Below are 19,000 nucleotides of genomic sequence, written 5' to 3' on the forward strand. Positions count from 1 at the left end.
TTGCCCGCCGCAGGACTCGAACCTGAAGCTCCTCCCCACCCTTGGGCAGGAGGTGTGTTACCTTTACACCAAACGGACCGTGTTGTCAAGTAGAAGAAGATAACTTGTACTTAAAGGTGCGGGTGATCTGTTTTCTGTGGTCCGGAGGAAAAAGGATAAGAATGAGGCCAGCGCCAGGTGTCAGACCTGGAGCTCCTCTGGGCCTTGCTGGCAAAGTCGTACCCAAGAGGTGTGTTTCCATTACACCACGCTGGCTTTGTTGTCAAGTAGAGCACCATGAGTTGTGCTCTACTTGGATGGCAGGCTGTATGCTGTGTTCCCGGAAAAAAAAAAGATAAGAATAATGCCAGTGCGAGGATTCGAACCTGTAGCTCCTCCTGCCCTCGCGGGCTAGGAGGCGTGTTACCAATTACACCAAACTGGCTGAGTAGCCCAGGGTGATGCGATTTGCGTAAGATAACAGTAGTTGGCGAGCAGTATTCGGTGATCCAGAGAAAAAGATAATAGTACCAGCTCCAGGACTCGAACCCGTAGCTCCCCTCTCGCCCTTACGGCAAGGTCGTGCCCAAGAGGTGTGTTGCCAGTCACACCACACTGGCTGTGTTGATGAAACACACGCTAATTCGGGGTTTTCTTTTCGAGTTTGTTTCGATCTGCCTGGTTCAATGGAGGGACAAAGAACAGGGTCTGCGAAGGGCCTGGGGCATCCACGGAGGATGAGGGGTAAGGACGGATCATTGTATGGTGAAGTGATATAGGGAGCCCTAACGTAGCACGACCAAGAACGCAGGGTCGAGTATGATAATGACACCGATGATATGTAAAGCGAGCCTTGCGTTAGTAAAAGAGAATATCGATTGCTCTTTTGACATCATATCAAGAGGCCGTATGGTGCTGGACACGTGATGTCGGGGATGGGGAGGGCATGGTGGTGGAGAGCAGCATCATTTTAGGAATCATTTGTAAAAAGCTTTCTTGTCGGGAGGGAGATCCCGCCCATAAGTATATCGCCAGGGCGGTAACACACAACGCAGAATTTTTGTTCCGTTGGTGGAACAATATAAATCCGTTCACGCCAGCCTGAGGCAATGACAGGCGGTGGCACGTGCGCATGCGGAAGTGGACACCTCAGGTAGACCTCTTAGACTTCTCCATAACCGCCAACTCTGTTCCCAAGTCAACCATCTAAACCAACCGAATTCAAGCATCGAGCCCCACTAACCGCCAAGTACTCCAACCTCGAGCTCAAGCTCCCCCCCATGTCCATCCTCTGACCATCGCTCTTTGGTGGGGAGGCCCTATCCACCTCTCTTTCTTCTCCATAAATGGAACCCCCGTCACTGGCTGCCACTCGAGCCCAACTTCTTTACAATTGGTGGTTTACTCTGTGGTCCAGTTGACAACTTTCCAAGGAGTAGCCTGGCCCCTTCAGTAACGACGGAGGTACTTCAGTTACCTATTGCTATCAGTGGTCTTCCGGGTTCCAGCCGTCCCACTCCCTCCGTTCATCCTCCCCCGATTCTCCGACCCGTCAGACCCGCTGTTACCGCCCAGCAAGCTCACCAACCATCTATCAGTTCGCCTCTCATCCCAAGGAGCAGGATCTCCTGTTTTGTTCTTTCTTGCCTATTTAGCCTTGCATCCATCTAGAAAACATCATAAAACCAAGAGAACATACGGGTGATGCTCTAGGTCTTCCCATAAGGCCTATATACCAATGGGCACCCCTTACACGATATCCAGTAATAACATGGCGGGTCCTAGCGATGTTTTTGCTGACTCCAGAGTTGCCTCCGACTTGGGCGCATCATCGGACGATGATGATTTCGTCTCGAGCGCCAGTACCGCATCTGCGGGGTCGGACACGCGGCCACTTGGGAAGGACCGAGAGGCCACTGTGGTGTTGTTGAATAACCACCAGCCGACCGCTTTGTCGACGGAATCGCCATCAGATGGAGCGGGTCAGGATAATGGGAATGAATGCGTGGTGACTCCAGGGGTGAAGGAGGAGGTCCGTACGCCTGTGGAGATCCAACACTTGTCCACCCCGCCCAAACGACCACTGCATCTGCTGGATCTACCGATGGACATCTTGCAGGTGATTATGAAGGAGGTGTGTATACATACTCCCTGCCGCGTGCTCCCTGTCGGATGTAATTCCTAACCCATGTTGCGCTCGTATAGGTCACCCATACGAACGATTTGACGTCGCTGGCGCTCTCGTGCTCTACGCTCCATTCTCTCGCCGTCCCTCAGATGTACTCTCGATTCGATATAGTATGGCCCGACACCTTGTCATCCTCCGATCATCCTGCTGGGGTTGACGCCCTGTCTTATGGTCTCGCAACGCTAGTCATGGGGGAGGACGTTTTTCCTGAACTGCCTGCTGGACGCCGCCCAACGGATACCGCTACCCCGCATGATCGACCGCCAGCGTCACAGGAGCCCCACGGCCCCCGGAAGATACGCCGCGGAAACCACTATGCTCAGTATACACGCAAGTTTTCGGTGGGAAATGGCCCTCTACTCTGGGTTCAGGAATACTCGGTGACTAAGGAGACGGGCAAGATGCTGGGCACGCTGGTCGCTTTGGCGGTCGCACGGATGGTCAACTTGGAGACGTTCATCTGGGATATGCCGACCGGGGTTCTGAGAGACGTGTGGATCGCGCTGTCATCACTAGCGGATCGTCCAGGACACGACTGCCGCTTGGAACGGGTTTGGGTCCGGTGGCATGATAATTCTGAAAATTCAATGCGCTCTGCACAAGACGTGGCCACCACTTCGTCCTTGACTCTGCCCGCCATCCAAGTGCCGACCAACCCTCCGGCATCCGGTACCCCTCTGCAGCAGAAATACGGGCATGTAGAATACCCGACCCTCTCCATCCTGCCCCCCATGCGGAGCTTGAGTGTGCTGGACATAGACGAGCCCTCGTATCTGGAGGAAACAGCCGTTCTCATCGAGCGCTCAGTAGGAAAACTGAGGGAACTTCGCATTGGCATCTCTCCCAAGGTCTACCAGGCGGAGTGGTTGAAGGCCCCCGCGGTCTGGTCATCGAACTCACCTCCCAACCAGGGTCCAGTACCAGGTTGGCCCAAGAATGGTGGTGTTCTGGGTCTCTTGTTTGGAGTGTCCAGTGACCCCTTGGGCGATGATCCGACGAGCGGATCAGCTAAGAAGCAAGACCCTGATGTCGCTGATACTCATGGGCTTAACGCGGCAATTCCACCGGTCGAAACTTCCAACGTCGCACCCGAGATTCCGTCCTCCCAGCCCGTGAACATTGCATCAACGGAGCAAGATCCTCATAATACTGGCATACCCAATCAAGGCGAAACCTCCTCGCCACTGGCACAACTATCTCCAGCTGAAACCCCAGCTCCGACAGTCCCACCAGAGGGCTCCAAGCGATCAACCAAATCAACCAGGTCCAAAAAACGAAGGGATGATATCGTGCCTCGATTGAACCTGGAGACTCTAGAACTGGAGCGTGTCCCTTTATCAGTCTTAGCGATGCAGCATGCTCTTGATTGGACCAGGATCACGACGCTCACGATTCTCCGCTGCGAGGGTCATGAAAAGCTTTGGAGGGCCCTGCGTCGCGAGTTCACTCCGTCACCCACGCCACAATCGTCCAGATCACGAAGAAAGTCCGCTCCTGGTCATTCCACCTTACTGTACGACTTTCCGCTGAAGATCAAGCACATACACACGGACTCCGTCTCGCCGTATCTCTTGCTGTTCATCAAGGACGCCCTTGCACCGAACAGTCTCGAGACTCTCCTCCTGCACGAGGCGCCCATGTACGACTCGATCGTCGGTATCGACGCCATCTACAAAAATGTGGTTCGCAACCATCGTTTGAGTCTCCGCAAGGTATTAATCGACAGCACCGAACTATCGCCCGACGGAGGTGAGCTAGCCACCAGCCGCTGGCGGAAATGGATGTTCACCCGAGAGATGGTCTCTTTCTTCACGAGTGGGCGCATGCCCCGATTACGCGAGCTGTCCATGACCATCCACTCCAAAGACTGGGTATGCACACCCTCCCATAGACTACATAACTACCTGCTAACAACAAACCAGCACTACTTCCTCCAAAGACTGCCCAACATCCCCTACCTTCGTGCTCTCCACATCGCACACATCGCACACCCCATCCACCGCGACCCCAAAGAACTCGCCATGCAAATCCTAGACATAGTAACTATCCGCCCGGAAGTAGGAATCAGCTACGTAGGCATGCAAAGCAAGTGCTACGAGATCCTTGAAGGCAAACGCGGCGATAAAGACGACGACCTCGACGACCTAGACACCCACAGCGAGGGCTTCGTCCCCGGCGGAGACGACTGGGCTGGCTCAGACAGTATGGACGATGACTCCGACGACTCCGACGCCGCTGCCGCCGTCAGCGCCGCGGACTCGCACTCTGAGGCGTCCTCTGATGACCGGGGCTCATCTGATGGTGATGATGTGGAGTTTGGAGGTGGGATATCAAGGGTTGCGTTCCGGTTGAGGGAGATTCTGTTTTATGATGATAAGATTTCGATCTTCAAAGCGAGGCATGGGAGTTTGTGATATGGTATGATTTGATATGATAGGTATGAAATGAAATGTCTTGACCTGTTGATAGTTCTTGTTTGTTGGCGGGTCGGTGTTGGTGTAAGCGTAGGGTACTCCATGTAGACTTATATAATCGCCGATTATACCTATCTTATTGTACTTGCACATTTAGAGGACAGGGCAGGGGAATGCTCAGATGATGAGCCATCGACACTATTGATCGTACCCCAGGCCAAGTTTGAGTTAATTTGTCCGCATTTCCTGTTTCTTCTTCTCAAAAGTCATTGAATGTTCAGGGTGGCAATGAAAAAGCAGCAATAGTAGTCATTAAAGTAGCATTATATTTTTAAACAGAAATATAAAAAGATAGAGAGAGAAATGATATTAGTGAGGAAAAAATGCAAAAAGAGAAGCCCAACGCGGGGGTCGAACCCGCAACCTTGAGATTAAGAGTCTCACGCTCTGCCGATTGAGCTAGCCAGGCTAGTTCTTGAAACCCAAGAAAAACATTTAGTTTTATAAAGTAAGCAGACTGTCACAACCTAGGGCTGCCCAATTCAAGTTATAGTTAGTCTCAGCCTCGTCTTGACTTACCCCTCCTACACATTTCAGTCACACTGAAGATAAGATCACTTACAAAGCTCAAAAGTGTCATATATGAAGTGCTGATCATGGACCCCGTATCTGCCGCAGCAAGTGTCATTGGTGTCGTCCAGCTGGCAGCGACCATTGCCAAACTGTGTGGAGCATATATCGGCAAAGTCAAGGATGCGAAGCAAGATATTCTCCGCCTTAGAGATGAATTTAACGCGCTTCTAAATATACTTACCACGTTGCACGATTTTATGTCTGGGCCAGACAGCGCAGAATCCATCGTTCATGACGAGCTACTCGCAAACATCGCAAGATGCTTTACGACGCTCTCTGGGTTCGAAAAGAAGCTGGATCTGAAAACCACGCAGAGCGCTATTAGGAGGAAGCTTCACCTTCTCAAGTGGCCTCTTGAGCAGGAGGAGGTGGACAGGGTTATCGAACAAATTGAAAGGTACAAGGCAATGTTCAGTTTGTCTTTGCTTATCGACCAAATGTAGGTTGCATGGTCCAAGTCCCGTTCCCTGCATGGGGTGCAGTGAAGTAATAGATTATACTAGGAAGACTATGCGCATCCTTGACAGGAAGCTAGACTTTGGGATCTTACGCACGGCGAAAGGCGCCGCATTCGATTCGTACGACAATTTGCATAATGAGTGTCTTCCAGGAACACGAGTCGAGTTACTCGGCGAGATTGAAAGATGGGCAACATCGGAGGATGGGAAATGTATCTTCTGGCTGAACGGCATGGCAGGAACTGGAAAGTCAACAATTTCCCGCACGATTGCAAGCCGCCTAAAACGGCAGGAGCTACTCGGAGCCAGCTTCTTCTTCAAAAAGGGCGAGGAAGACCGCGGGACTGCCAAAAAACTGTTCCCAACGCTTGTGGAGCAGTTGGCTGTCGGTTTGCCAGACATGGTTCCAGGTGTCCAAGCTGCAATCAAGGACGATCCCAATATTTCGGAAAAGGTGCTCAGGGAGCAATTCGAGAAGCTTTTCCTCCATCCACTGCTTGAAATTGGCCTCGACCGGACAAAGACCGTCACAAAGGTGATCGTAATCGATGCACTAGATGAGTGCGACCAGGAAGAAAATATACGACATCTTCTCCGACTCTTGCCGCGGGTTCATCAATCAAATTCGGTGAAAATCCGATTCTTGCTGACCAGCAGACCTGAGTTACCAATCAGATTAGGATTTAGCAGCATTTCTACTGATGAGCACCAAGATCTGGTCCTACATGAAGTCCCAGAACCAGTGGTTAGGCATGATATCTCTTTGTACTTTGAGAACCAATTCATGCGACTGAGACAGGAACGCTCACTTCCACCGGACTGGCCTGGTGAAGAGGCTACCCGAGCTTTGATTGAGAAAGCTATCCCACTGTTCATTTCAGCATTTACCCTGTGTCTATATATTGGTGATGATAATTGGGTCCCGGAAAAACGACTCAGGGCAATCCTTGCTGACGAAACCACGTACCTCTCTAAAATGGATGGCATATACCAGCCAGTGCTACATCAACTCCTTACTGGCCAAGAGAAATCCGAGTCACAGCAATTGGTTCGAGAATTCAAAGAGATAATTGGTGTTATCATCCTCCTTGCTACTCCTCTCTCTGTTAATAGTCTTTCTCGACTTCTTGAAATGAGCAAAGGTGACATTAACAATCGACTACGACGCCTTCATTCAGTCTTGAACATACCAAATGATACAGCGAAGCCCGTGAGGCTTCTCCATCTATCATTCAGAGATTGGCTTCTGGATGCCACAAAAGAGAACGGTACATTCTGGATCGACGAGAAAAAAGTCCATCGAGATCTCACTATACTATGTTTACAAACTATGGAGCAGAGTTTGAGAAAGAACATCTGCAATCTCCCAGGCTATGGCACACTGCTTACCGAGATCGATGTGCAGTCTATGGATCACTATTTGCCATCAGATTTGCGTTACTCTTGCCGCTACTGGGTACACCATTTAGTCCATACTAAGGAGCCAGCCGCCGACATAGCTCGGGCCTTTGATTTCCTCGAGGTACATTTTCTTCACTGGATGGAAGTCATGAGCATTCTGGGCTTTTTATCTGAAGCTATTTCAATGCTTGCGTTATTACACTCTGTCGTACAGGTAAGCGCTTCGACAAGAAATCATTCTACAGGAATAGCACAAAACGTACTAATTTCTCAATCTAACAAGAATCCTGAGATGTCCGCCAACATGCATGATATGAGACGTTTCTTTCTTCGGAGTAGGCATATTGCTGGCGTCGCGCCGCTTCAGCTATACTCATCTAGTCTCCTTTTTTCACCAGAACTGTCTTTCGTAAGAAGAACCTTTAGCAGGGGGCTCCCAGATTGGTTTCTCAGGCCACTGAAAATCAGGCAAACCTGGACTGCAGAGATCCAGACTCTGGAAGACCACTCCGACTTGGTTAGCGCAGTGGCATTTTCACCAGATAGTAAGGTGATAGCCACTGGCTCCAGGGATTATACAATAAAGCTTTGGGATACTACCACTGGAGCCCTACAACAGACCTTAGAAGGTCATTCAAGATTGGTAATCGCTGTTGAATTTTCACCCGATGGTCAATTACTAGTGTCCGGCTCTGACGATCATATAATTAATGTCTGGGATATATCCACAGGGGCCCTGCAGCACAGTCATAATGACTATGTTAAAAGGATTATGGAAATGAGTATCTCGCCCAACGGTCATTTAATAGCATCTGGTACCAAGCATGGTACAGTCTGGCTTTGGGATGCCAATACCAGAGCTATGAGACAAACGCTCGAAAGCCATACGGATGAAATACATTCTTTATCATTCTCACCAGATGGCCAATTGTTGGCATCAGGTTCCTGCGACGAGACGATTAAGTTATGGAATACTAGTACTGGAACCTTGAAAGATACTTTGAAAGGTCATGTCGATTGGGTTCAGGCCGTTGCATTCTCACCAAACGGCACTTTACTCGCGTCGGGCTGCAGAGACGGCACCATAAATCTCTGGGGCGCCGCTACCTTATCTTTGAGGCAAATGATAGATACAAAAGGGTATCTCCAACAGACGGCAAACTATCGGGGTCACTCCGCTGCAGCGGTGGCGTTTTCACCAAATAGTCGAGTTCTAGCGTCTAGTTCTGCGGATTGTATACTTATGATTTGGGATGTTACGACCGGTGCCTTACTACAAGTTCTAGAGGGCCATATGACTAGAGCTTGGGCAGTGAGGTTCTCACAAGATGGTCAAATGCTAGCTTCAGGTTCTTATGATGGAACCGCCAAGCTCTGGGATATCAGTGCTGGGTCCTCACGGACAAACATGCAACTGACCTCACCACCAGCAGCAGAGATTACAGCAGTGACAAGAACAGCACAACTGAATGCACAAGAGGAAACAGAAATTCCAACAGGCCACTTTGGCAGAATTGACACAATGAAATTCTCACCAAATGGCCAAGTACTGGTAACCGGTTCTATTGATTGCATGGCCAAAATTTGGGATGTCACTACTGGAGCTTTGCTGAGGACTTTACGAGGCCATCAAGGTTGGGTCCAGGACATTGCATTCTTACCCAACGGCCAATTACTAGCGACCGGTTCTCTTGATTGCACGGTCAAACTTTGGAGTGTCTCTACGGGAGCTTTGCTGAGGACATTGCGAGGTCATCAAGGCGGGCTCAGGTACACTTTGTTTTCACCAAATGGCCAATTATTGGCAACTAGCGCAAGAGACAATGTTATTAAACTCTGGGACGTTACAGGAAATCTCAGACATACACTTCACGTCCTTTGGCACGATGTTGTGGCCATGAACTTTTCGCCTGATAGCAGACTGCTAGCATGCGCAACTATCGACCGGACAGTCCAGATCTGGGACACTGCTTCTGGAATTCTGAACCAACATCTCAAAGTACAAGAAATGGTTACTGAATTAAACTTTTCGCCCCACGACGCGTGTCTGGAAACCAACCTAGGCAGTCTCAATATTCAGTCTCAGTATGAGAATGATCATCCTGGTACAGCTCTTGCCAAGGACAAGAGAATATCACTAGAAGAGAACTGGGTGGTTCTTGATGGCGTTAAGCTTCTATGGCTGCCTTTGGAGTATCGGCCATATCGCTGGGCCGCTTCTGGCTGCACCGTCGCGCTTGGGTATGGCTCTGGGGCGGTCTCTTTTATGGAGTTCCGCCCAGGCTTGCAGCCGTTGTCTGCACCGACTGCCGACCTGTCAAGTGAACCATTATCGGATAGCGCGTAGACTCGGAGTTCAGTGAAGAATAGCTTATTGAGGGTTGCTGGTGGACTCGATAGGGTAGCTTCTATAGCTTTGTTCGGAATATTCATAGATGAAGATGACAAGGACTAGTCGCTTATATGATGCAGATCACGTGCCCGCTCCAGCCTCTGCCCCATCACGGCCGACGCCAATCCAAGCTCAACCGCCGCTCTGCAGAACATCTCCGGGAGCTCTTACCACCACTCCTGATTAATATCCCTTTTCCCCGAAAGTCCTCAGTGCGCGTAGTGCGTACAATCTGCCACGATGAAGCTCGTTCGGTGAGTCCCAACCATATGACGGGGGGAGAAAGAGAAAGAAGGAGGGAAGAAAACGTGGTGTCCGCATGGCGAGAACTGTTGACAGTTCTGGACTTGATGGACGGACGCACAGAATGTATAAAAAGAGATTATCTAACAGCTTAATCTAGATTCCTCATGAAATGCGCCAACGAGACGGTGACGATCGAGTTGAAGAATGGTTGGTCTTCTCTCCCTCCCTCACTTCCTTTCCTTTCCTTTCCTTCCTTACCCTCCCCAATCCCCCCCAAACTCCATCATAATACTGATCATAAAACAAAAGGAACAATCCTGCACGGCACCATCACTACCGTCTCCCCCCAAATGAACACCTCCCTCCGCACCGTCAAAATGACCCAAAAAGGCCGCGACCCCATCTCCCTCGACACCATCAACGTGCGCGGCTCCACAATCCGCTACTACATCCTGCCCGACAGCCTGCCGCTCGATACGCTGCTCGTCGATGATCAGCCCAAGCCGAAGAACAAGGCGCGTAAGGAGGCGGACCGCGGTGGTGCGCGTGGTGGGCCTCGGGGTGGGCCGCGTGGCCGTGGGAGGGGTCGGGGACGGGGGCGCGGTCGGGGTTTCTAGACTTTTTTTTTCTCTCGATGAGTCTTTCGCTGTTTCGATCTTTCGATCTTCCCATTCGCCGCTTTTGTTTGGTTGGTTGATTGAATGGGCTGAATGGATTTGATTGGATGGTGGTGGTGGTGGACGGATGGACAATCCTGAGTCGGGTTACATGTGGATGAATGATGGACGGTGGAAACGGTCGATAAAATCCCCTTGGACCTACCTCACGGGCTCTTCTTTTTTCTTATCTCTTTTCTTATTGTGTTCTTCTCGTTCTACCATATGGTTCTGGAGTTGAGTGTCTATTATTTCATACTATTCTATTTACCATTGTGATCAGTGTTCCCTTATGTGTCTGTATGTCGCTTATTCAAGCTTGGGTGGTATCTACAAATTACACCGACAGGTAGGTGTACAGTAGTCAAGATAGTATCACATCGACATCAGGAATAGTATATACCTACCTACCTACGTGGATACATAGGTAGCTAAACAAACAAGAACACAATGTAATTCCAGACAACCAGTCCTTGTCAATCTATCTATCTATCTATCATATCATACAGAAATACAGAAAGAATCAATCAATCAATCAATCCATTGAAACAGACCCCAGCACCTAACCCTAAACAACAATGAAACGATAGAAAGACAACACAATGTAAAGATCACGCTAATCTGCAGAATCAAATAACAATGACAATGACATGGGAAGAACAAAACAAATAGGGGAATCAAAATCAAACAATCTGTTTGTCCCTCATACGTTGGAAAATGGGAAGATAAGGGGGAAACAAATAGAGAAAAGAAAAGGAAACAGAATAACATAAACCGACACCATTCCGTAACCGCACCGCCACCGTACACAAATCAAGTAAATGCAGATAATGCGGATAGTACAGTGGGGAGAAAAAAAAATCGAAAGGGGAATAACAGAGATACGGAGACAAGATAACACGAAGAAAGAAAACTACCGCCATCGCGGCCGGTCGTCAACCTTGCTGCGATTCCCCGTCGCGCTGTCCCTTCCGGACCGGCCTTTGGGCATCGGGAGGAGACTGATGCGGCGGCTTCCTGAGTGGCCCAGGGCGGTTTCCGGACGGGCGGCCTTTGTCGGGCTGAGGAGGCCGTTGTCCGGGGCGTGGGACACGCTGCGGCCGAAGGATAGGCCGGCGTAGCTTTGGCGGTTGCGGGGGGTGTTCACCATGGCCTCTGGTCCTAGGGGTCGGCGGAGTTTGCTGTAGGGGGGCGGGTCGAGGAGGGAGCGGGATGGGGTGGGAGAGGCGCCTGGCGCGGGGCTGTGCGAGCCTAGCCGGCTAGATATGCGGCTGCGGGTCCGCGGGGGAGCTGGGGATACGGATAGGTCGCGACTGTGGGAGAAGGGGAGGGTGGAGGCGGGGCGGGAGAGGCGGTTGTTGCGGGATGGGAGGGGGCTGGGGGCCTGTAGGCGGGAGTGGCCTACGTCGAGGTCGTTGGTGTTCACGCTGCTACTCCATCGCGGGCGGTTCGCGAGCGCTGCTGGGATGGGCGGAGGGGCTCGTCGGGCGAACGGGGTGGGCGTCGTGGCGCGGTAGCTGTGTTTGGACGGCGAGGTGGCTGAGAAGGAGGGCTTGGATGGGGATGCGGTGAAGGAGGGCTTGGGAATGGCTGATTTCTTCCCCGTCAGGGTCGCCGTGGCTTGAGGGATCCCCGAAAAGCGGCGGACCTTGTTCATGGTGGACCGGGCAGCTGAGCTAACGGAGCTCCCGCGCCGGCTGGATCCGCCCAGGGGCGTAGTCGACCCCTTCATGGCTGGGGTCATGACTACCGACGAGGCGGGGGAGCTACCGGGCGAGTCGATGCCGCTGCCTGTGGTGGGACTGTCCGTGGTGACGATGGTTGAGATCGAGTCGCGCATGTGCTGGCTGCGGGAGAGGCTGACATCCTCCAGCGAGGCGTCCATCACCCGCATGCTCGCCTTGAGCGCGTCGATGCGGGACGTCATGTCGGAGAGCAGCCGGATCGTCTCACCGTTGACGGTGCGCCGATCCTGGACCCCTTTCTCGATGATGGTGAGCACCCGCTCGATCGCCGGCACGTAGTGCTGCCTCTTGGCCTCGTAGCTCTCGATCTTCTTGACCAAGTCGGCGGGGTTGTGCAGATGGCCGCCGGTCTCGAGGCCTTCCTGCAGCTTGCCGATGCTGCGCTCGACGGATTCGAACATCTTCTGCGCCTGTCCGCCGGCCCCGCGGAAGACCAGAATCCACCGGTCCTCGCTCAGCTCGCGCCGCAGGGACTCGGCGTCGGCCTCCAGCGCCCGATAACTCTTCTCGAGCCGGCTGCGTCGCTCCTCCAGCTCCTCGCAGGCGCTGGGGAAGATCGACTCGGCCCGGGACTGGAACATGGACATGCGCATGGGCAGGAAATCCAGCGAGGCGCGCAAGGGCTGGATGCGGGCGAATAGGGCGATCAGGTTCGAGTGATTCGTGTCGTCGTGGGGCGTTTGGATGATGGGGGTGGCTAGCGTCGGAGGCGCCGCGAGGATGGGTTCCATGCTGAGTCGCTTGCTCGACGCCGACGGGGTCTCCTCGACGATGGTCTCGAGCTCGTTGATATCGACCCCCGAGTGGGACTCGGGCGCGGTCGACATGGTCATGTGCCGTTTCTCCTCCATCTCAAAGACGAGTCGGCCCAGGTCGTCGACCTCGGCGCCGACGTCGCCCAGGACGCTGTTCCACAGCTCCTCCCACTCCATGGCCAACTCGACTTGCTCCTTGACGGCGCGGAGTCGCCGCTTGATCTGCGCCCAGTTCTGGATGACCGAATCCATCTGGACGACGATGATGTTCAGGCTCTCGGGGCCGACTTCGTTGATATCGTCGCGCAGCTGGACCTCCTCGATGGCCTTGACGTAGACATTCACTAGGCTCTCGAAGCGCGTGATGGCCTTGTCGACGCTCTCCAGGCCCTCGCGCCCGCCTGCAGCGGCCCACTCGACGTCATCCTCGGCGTCCAGGCCGCCGAGCACGTCGGAGGCCTTTCCGATCCAGATCTTGATCTGTTCCGCGGCGGACGTGAGGGCCTTGACGGCGGACGGGGCGGTGGCGATGCCGGCGATGGTGGATTCGAGCGAGGAGGGCTGTGGCAGACTGACGGAGGTGAGTTGGGAGATCTGGTTGCTGAAGGAGGAGCGGCCGAAGGAGTAGATGGAATCGGTGCGGCTCGCGCGGGCGGGGTTAAAGGAGGACGAGGCGCTCGAGGCCGGACGCGACGGTTGGTCGTCTTTCGGCGGCGGCGGCGGGGGCTGATGCCCGTCATTCTCCCTCGTGGTCTGGACGTACTTCTCGAAGTCGGTCTGTTCGGGCGCGTTAGAATCGTCAGCAGAAGCGGGGCCTGGCGGCGCCAACGCGGGCTCTTCTATCACAGACATGGCCGGTGGGGTCTGCCTGATTTCCTCGTCCGGGGAGGTCGACTCTGGCGGACGGAATTCCAGCGGCGGTTCTAGCGTTCGCTCGGGGGTCTCCGAAGGGGTCTCCGAAGGGGTCTCCGCGGGGGTCGGTTGCTGTTCCCGATGCACCGACGGTGCGTCTGGGGCGCCCGGCTCGACCACTTCCCAGATGTCCGGGTCGAGATCCTGCTCGTTGGGAGGGTGTTCGCCTAGCGACGCATTCCAGGCCTTGCCCTTCCTCACGACCCTGACCGAGAGATCCTTGTGTAGATTGTCGAGCTCCTTGATGTGTTCCTGGGGGATGCGACCGACGGCACCGGGGTTGCGCGATCGCGCGGAGTTCTTGTGACTGCCGTCTAGTAACTTGACGCGAGCAGCGAGACCTGGGGACAGGCGACGGAGGATGGAAGGGGGGATGAGGGATTTTTCGGATGCCGGCTGATTTGGATTGGGACTGGGACTCCGACTCCGACTCCGACTGGGACTGGGACTGGGACTGGTGTTGCGATCGTCTCCGTGGCTACTCCCTAGACTCCGGAGACTTCGTAAGGAGGATTTGGCTTTGACGCGTGACGGTCGTGGTGGATCATCGGGGGGAGAGAAAGCGAGCGCGGGGGGAGGCGGCGGCGGCGGCGGAGGGGACGAGAGAAGCGACGTGGACGATGCGTTGTCGTAATCGTAGTAGTCTTCTCGGGGGTCGGGACGGATGGGCGCAGCAGTGGCGGCGGTCGACCCGGGTGAAATGGGACTATGATGCATGGGTCCGGTATCCACGGATGGACAGGCTCACGCTAGAGTTGGGGGGGAACGCGGGTTATGGAATGCCGGACAGGTGTTGAGAGGCGTTCTTGAAGACCCTAGGGTATCCTATGGTATCCTAGAGGATCCTAGGGTATGTTGTCCCTTCGTCCCCCTGATTGAAGAGTGGATGAGTGGAGGGGAAAGTGTGGCTCTTATTGGCGGGGACCCCTGAGGGTGGAGTTGTTCTTGTTTTTCTTTTCTTTTATTCTCTTGTCTGTGGTCCGTTTCTGTGGTCTGTTGCTGTTCATTGAGGGGAAAGAAGAGAGCAAAGAAGAAGAAAGAAAGGTAGAGAAGAAGGATAAAGATGAAGAGGAAGAAGAGAGGGATAGGAAGGGATCGGCCAGATGTCTGAAGTGTTTGAGGAGAAACCAGGGTTGACCGTTAGGCGGTAACATTCCATACAGCCCTGACAATACCGATCCTCAGGCCGGAGATTATCGGAATTTATACACCATATGTATGTTATCAGATATGTATCATTCATTGTATATTTCTTTGTATCATAGATGATAGGAGTCCTTTGAATTCAACTCAAGTGGAAGTGCGGCCCGATCCGTGTGCCTGTTCAGGTACGTTGAAATAGAGACATTGCTTCATAGAGTCACGATCTGTCTCAGTTAGATAGTTGATGATGATCATATGGAGACCACTATCACACTACGCATGTCATCCATAGCAGCCAAAGAAGGGAACAAAGAAAACGAAATTCAAATAGATATACGATATACCATGGACTACCCAGGGAGTATAAACCTGACGAATGCTAGTCAGTAGTGTCGATCACTAGTTTAGCCCCCAAACCTCACCAATGACACCCTCTTCTTATAGAACCGAAGCACAATGACATATTCAACCACCCAGCATATACACCTGTATATACCCACACCCACCAAGCCTATTCATCTCCATACGGATTCCCCAGAACCCGCTCTGCAAACTCCTCCCCCAGCACCGTACTATGAGCCCACGGCTTCTGCCGAATCTCCTCTTTCACGACCCCCGCAAAGCACGCACTCCATCCGGTCCGGGGATATTGTCTGATGACCTCGTTTATGGTGTCTTCGTGGAGGAGATGGGCGTGCTTGCCGGTGTTATCTATATATATCATGAGACCCACTCAGCCCACTATAGAACTTGGGATAAGACCACGGCATATATCTATAACCATATCCATATCCATGTTGATGTGTAGACATAGGCATAGGCATAGACACAGATATAGATGTAGATATAAGGATGGATTGATAGATAAACCAAACTCACCAAAAATAGTCCCCAACTGCAACACCCCCCCAAGAGCAGTAATCCACCCCACCTCACACAAATCCTGATGTCTTATAATCGCCTCAACAACACTCTCCGTCTGCTCCTTACTCGCCACCCCTTCCCCATGCCTAGCATCCCTCCCCCCATCCCCCCCATCCCCCAACAACACCCCCAAAGCCCGGATCCCACCCGCAAACTCAAAACTCAGCCTCGTACCCGTCATATTCTCCTGCGTCGTGCCAATGTCGTGTAGCATACACGCCAAGAAGAACGTCTCGTCGGAGAAACCTGCCCAGCCTGGACTGGACTCGCCGCCGACGCCCTGGGAGGACAGGTACTGATTCATGGCGAGTCCGTAGTGGTAGACGCGGAGGCTGTGGTGCAGGGTTTGGGTGGGAAGGTGGGCTCGGGCGTAGGATAGGATGCGTTGCGCGAGGGGGGTGGTGGGGATGGGTGTTGATGTAAGGGGGTGGTGATGGGGGGTGGTATCCTTGTGGGTTACTGGGTCTGTGAAGGTGGTGGATGAGGCCGGGATGGCTGTGAAGCCGTGGGTTTGGATGGGGTTGGGGTTGGGGTCTTTGGGTGGGGTGGTCATTTCGGTTAGTTCTTTTGGCCTTGGAATGTTCTGAGAAGATGGTGGAGAAGAAGACGAAGAAGACCAAGAAGAAAAGCGGAGAATTATAATGTTTCACTTCATGAGCAAAATGAGGGTAAGCACAACTGACTTGTGTCGCAGTGGGCGTCATTAAATGCCATTACTACGTCATGTGTATCTCAATTTCTATACGGAGTACTACCAAGTAATGATATCCAACCAATGCAATTATGTAACGATATGTAGTAATGCTATAGTAAATTGTAATAAATGCAATGCTATAATTGAATAAAACAATGCAAGTGATACCCTCGAAGCTATATACAAGAGACCAAGAGATCAATGCGAACCCCCCAAAACAACAGAAATAGAAATAGACCACGAGAATTAGATGCAAATATTCAGCTCGGATTGTGACACCAGTCCGAGAGAATGAAGAATGAGACAAAATGATGGACAGCATGCTCTCCTGGGTGAGTGGTGCAGCCGGTAAATATGTATATGAAAGAATCCAGGTGAAGGGGGTATCAAATGGGCAGAAAGTAAACAGAGATGCAACGCGAACGACATAAACCAATAGAAAGATAGATGTACTCATGCGAAATAGACTCATGCAGATATATAGACTATGCAGAATAGACTATGCAGATCAAACTGCCATACTGTCAGCAGGAACACCCGCATCTGCAACGCTCTGCGGCTCCTGCCAGTCGCGCGTCAACTCCTCGCGCACCGCATGACACCAACGCAAGAGCGCTGCATCGAATTTTCTCCAGGCGTCATCATCGCCGCCATTGACAACGCCCATCACGTCCATCTTGAGCTTCGTCTCCCACCGGATCTCGGCGGCCTTGACCCAGAAGCGGAGATTCTCAGCGCAGCGGTACGGCTTCGCGACATCCTGGTGGTATTTCTTGATCTCGCAGAACTGGCGCTTCGACTTGCGGATCGCCTGGTTGTGCGCGCGCACGAGTTCTCGCCCGTCGCGGAAGCGCTCCAGCAGCGGCGTCGGGAGGGGCCCGTCCTCTGGGGCGGTCCAGACTGGCAGAGGGCTGTCGGTGTCTTCAACCAGACTGCGCAGGAAGGCTTCCTCGCGCTCGCGCTCGCGCCCGCTCCAGTCGCCCCGGGCCCAGGTCCACCCTTCGCGTTCTTTGGCCTCTGCCGCCTCGAGCTGGGACTCTTGTGCTAGAAGGTCGTGCACGCTTGACATCCAGCCTCGAATCGAGGACAGCTCGTCCTCGCGGAGCCCGCCTGCGAAGTTGCGCGACGCCCACCGCTTCAGTACCTCTAGGACGTTGAACAGATCCTGTCGGATCTCCCGCTCGCTCCGGATGGATGCCAGTCGCTCGGGCCGCTCGTGGGTCGTGTAGTAGATCTTTGCCGCGCGGATCGCGAGCGTGACGACGTCCAGAATCCGCAGACCGTAGATCTCATGCAGACGCTGCGAGATGGGCTGCGCTGGCTTGCTGGAGGGGGACTCCTCATCCGCGCTAGGAGCACCATCGGGCGACAGACTGATGCGAGGCGGGTTCATATCCGGAGGTAGACCCTTCTGCGCGACGATATCATCAATATTCCGCTTCGCCTTATCGAGCGAATGCACCAAGTCCCTCCGTAGCGTCATCAGATCCGGCGGGGGGGGAATGTAGTGAGTCTTAATGCTATACGTGCTGACCGTCGGCGGCAGCATCATCTCATCATGCCCGTCGAACCCATCTTCCCCCACATCCGAGATCTCCTCATCGGTGGTCGCACTGTCCGAGATGTCGTCGATGAACCGCGCGTTGGGCGTCAGCAGCATCCGCGCCCGATCTTCCGGATTCTTCTTCTTCTTCTTGTATTCCCGCGCGTGGCCGCCCTTGCCGTCGAGCAGGCCCGTGCGCGCGAAGTAGTACTGCAGGTGGGCGATGCTGCCCAAACTCATGACGCTTTCGCGGTGGCGCGCGGAGTCGGCGAATTCGGCGCCCTGGGGCCGGATGTATCCGCGTCTCTTGGTCGAGATGGACACCGAGGAGCGGGCGTCGGCGGAGGTGGCGGACGAGGTCGAGTGCGAGGAGACCGTGGAGAAGGTCCGGTCTGGGGATGGGCATGAGGAGATGGCGGGTGTTGGGGAGAGAGACGGGGAGGGCGACGAGGCGCGGATGGCCGAGGCTTCCATGTCGATAAAGTCATCCATTCTGGCTCATTCCTTGGTGTTGTGATTATGATTATTGTTATTCTAATGGGTCGCGTGTTGTGGGCTCTGGTTCTGGTGGTAGGTGGTGTGAACAGATCTCAGAAGCACGGTGGACGCGACGCCAAAATTGGGCGAGATAAGTTATATCGCACAGTGGATTCGAGGGGGAGCGTGATCGTTGGGGCGACAACGGGTGCTAGAAATACTAAATAGGGATTTCAATTTAATTACGCTGAGATGGGAAAGGCGACGATGATCGATCTGCTGGCAGAGGTGAATCCGAACAATGAAAGGGGGCGTACGGAGTGCTCCTCCCACTAAAAGGGGAGAAGCGGGTCGTATAGGTAGGCTAACGGCCTTAATTATATGCAGATATTAATAGAAGAAATGGAAAAAAGAAGGAAGACGGATGGAAGGAATTACCC

General features: G+C 53.2%; 7 protein-coding genes, 2 non-coding genes and 1 pseudogene across 10 annotated transcripts; 3 read left to right on the forward strand and 7 right to left on the reverse strand.

Moving 5' to 3' along the window:
* Window position 1: 1 nt before the first annotated feature.
* BDW47DRAFT_t19 lies at window positions 2-78 on the reverse strand (annotated as a pseudogene). Its single transcript has one exon. The product of its transcript is annotated as a tRNA-OTHER (tRNA).
* Window positions 79-344: 266 nt separating this feature from the next.
* BDW47DRAFT_t18 lies at window positions 345-424 on the reverse strand. The gene has a single exon. It is a non-coding gene; the product is annotated as a tRNA-Gly (tRNA).
* Window positions 425-1,750: 1,326 nt separating this feature from the next.
* On the forward strand, window positions 1,751-4,581 carry BDW47DRAFT_122857 (uncharacterized protein; the record flags this gene model as incomplete). Its single annotated transcript, XM_024815935.1, has 3 exons — window positions 1,751-2,113; window positions 2,185-4,038; window positions 4,090-4,581. The coding sequence occupies 3 exons, from the start codon at window positions 1,751-1,753 to the stop codon at window positions 4,579-4,581; spliced, it is 2,709 nt and encodes a 902-aa protein (XP_024675311.1).
* A 396-nt stretch (window positions 4,582-4,977) lies between these two features.
* Window positions 4,978-5,050, reverse strand: BDW47DRAFT_t17. Its single transcript has one exon. It is a non-coding gene; the product is annotated as a tRNA-Lys (tRNA).
* A 187-nt stretch (window positions 5,051-5,237) lies between these two features.
* On the forward strand, window positions 5,238-9,420 carry BDW47DRAFT_133691 (WD40 repeat-like protein; the record flags this gene model as incomplete). The annotated part of the gene is made up of 6 exons (XM_024817899.1): window positions 5,238-5,611; window positions 5,718-7,287; window positions 7,357-7,623; window positions 7,660-8,520; window positions 8,554-8,898; window positions 9,031-9,420. The coding sequence occupies 6 exons, from the start codon at window positions 5,238-5,240 to the stop codon at window positions 9,418-9,420; spliced, it is 3,807 nt and encodes a 1,268-aa protein (XP_024675312.1).
* A 285-nt stretch (window positions 9,421-9,705) lies between these two features.
* BDW47DRAFT_115459 (mRNA splicing protein SMD1) lies at window positions 9,706-10,328 on the forward strand (the record flags this gene model as incomplete). The annotated part of the gene is made up of 3 exons (XM_024814799.1): window positions 9,706-9,719; window positions 9,869-9,918; window positions 10,021-10,328. 3 exons carry the CDS (start codon window positions 9,706-9,708, stop codon window positions 10,326-10,328), a joined length of 372 nt encoding a protein of 123 aa, XP_024675313.1.
* A 547-nt stretch (window positions 10,329-10,875) lies between these two features.
* On the reverse strand, window positions 10,876-11,739 carry BDW47DRAFT_99884 (uncharacterized protein; the record flags this gene model as incomplete). Its single annotated transcript, XM_024820958.1, has 1 exon — window positions 10,876-11,739. A coding segment is annotated over exon 1 (236 nt), but the record flags the coding sequence as incomplete, so codon positions are not given.
* On the reverse strand, window positions 10,876-14,855 carry BDW47DRAFT_133694 (KAR9 family protein). The gene has a single exon (XM_024817900.1). The coding sequence runs from the start codon at window positions 14,494-14,496 to the stop codon at window positions 11,281-11,283; it is 3,216 nt and encodes a 1,071-aa protein (XP_024675314.1). The 5' UTR covers window positions 14,497-14,855; the 3' UTR covers window positions 10,876-11,280.
* A 384-nt stretch (window positions 14,856-15,239) lies between these two features.
* BDW47DRAFT_66404 (putative urea hydro-lyase/cyanamide hydratase) lies at window positions 15,240-16,455 on the reverse strand. Its single transcript, XM_024819558.1, has 2 exons — window positions 15,802-16,455; window positions 15,240-15,633 (listed from the first exon to the last, which is right to left on the reverse strand). The coding sequence occupies exons 1-2, from the start codon at window positions 16,397-16,399 to the stop codon at window positions 15,434-15,436; spliced, it is 798 nt and encodes a 265-aa protein (XP_024675316.1). The 5' UTR covers window positions 16,400-16,455; the 3' UTR covers window positions 15,240-15,433.
* Window positions 16,456-17,048: 593 nt separating this feature from the next.
* Window positions 17,049-18,575, reverse strand: BDW47DRAFT_122862 (uncharacterized protein; the record flags this gene model as incomplete). The annotated part of the gene is made up of 1 exon (XM_024815936.1): window positions 17,049-18,575. One exon carries the CDS (start codon window positions 18,573-18,575, stop codon window positions 17,049-17,051), a length of 1,527 nt encoding a protein of 508 aa, XP_024675317.1.
* Window positions 18,576-19,000: the final 425 nt, after the last annotated feature.

The sequence above is a fragment of the Aspergillus candidus genome (assembly GCF_002847045.1).
Source record: "Aspergillus candidus strain CBS 102.13 unplaced genomic scaffold BDW47scaffold_5, whole genome shotgun sequence".
NCBI classification, from domain to species: Eukaryota; Fungi; Ascomycota; class Eurotiomycetes; order Eurotiales; family Aspergillaceae; genus Aspergillus; species Aspergillus candidus.

Bases quoted from the DNA above. Each gene is read 5' to 3' on its own strand.
- BDW47DRAFT_133694 (XM_024817900.1), bottom strand. From the start codon at position 14,496: ATGCATCATAGTCCCATTTCACCCGGGTCGACCGCCGCCACTGCTGCG.
- BDW47DRAFT_66404 (XM_024819558.1), bottom strand. From the start codon at position 16,399: ATGACCACCCCACCCAAAGACCCCAACCCCAACCCCATCCAAACCCAC. The intron at 15,634-15,801 runs GTGAGTTTGGTT...TGATATATATAG, and splicing joins GCAGTTGGGGACTATTTTTG to ATAACACCGGCAAGCACGCC.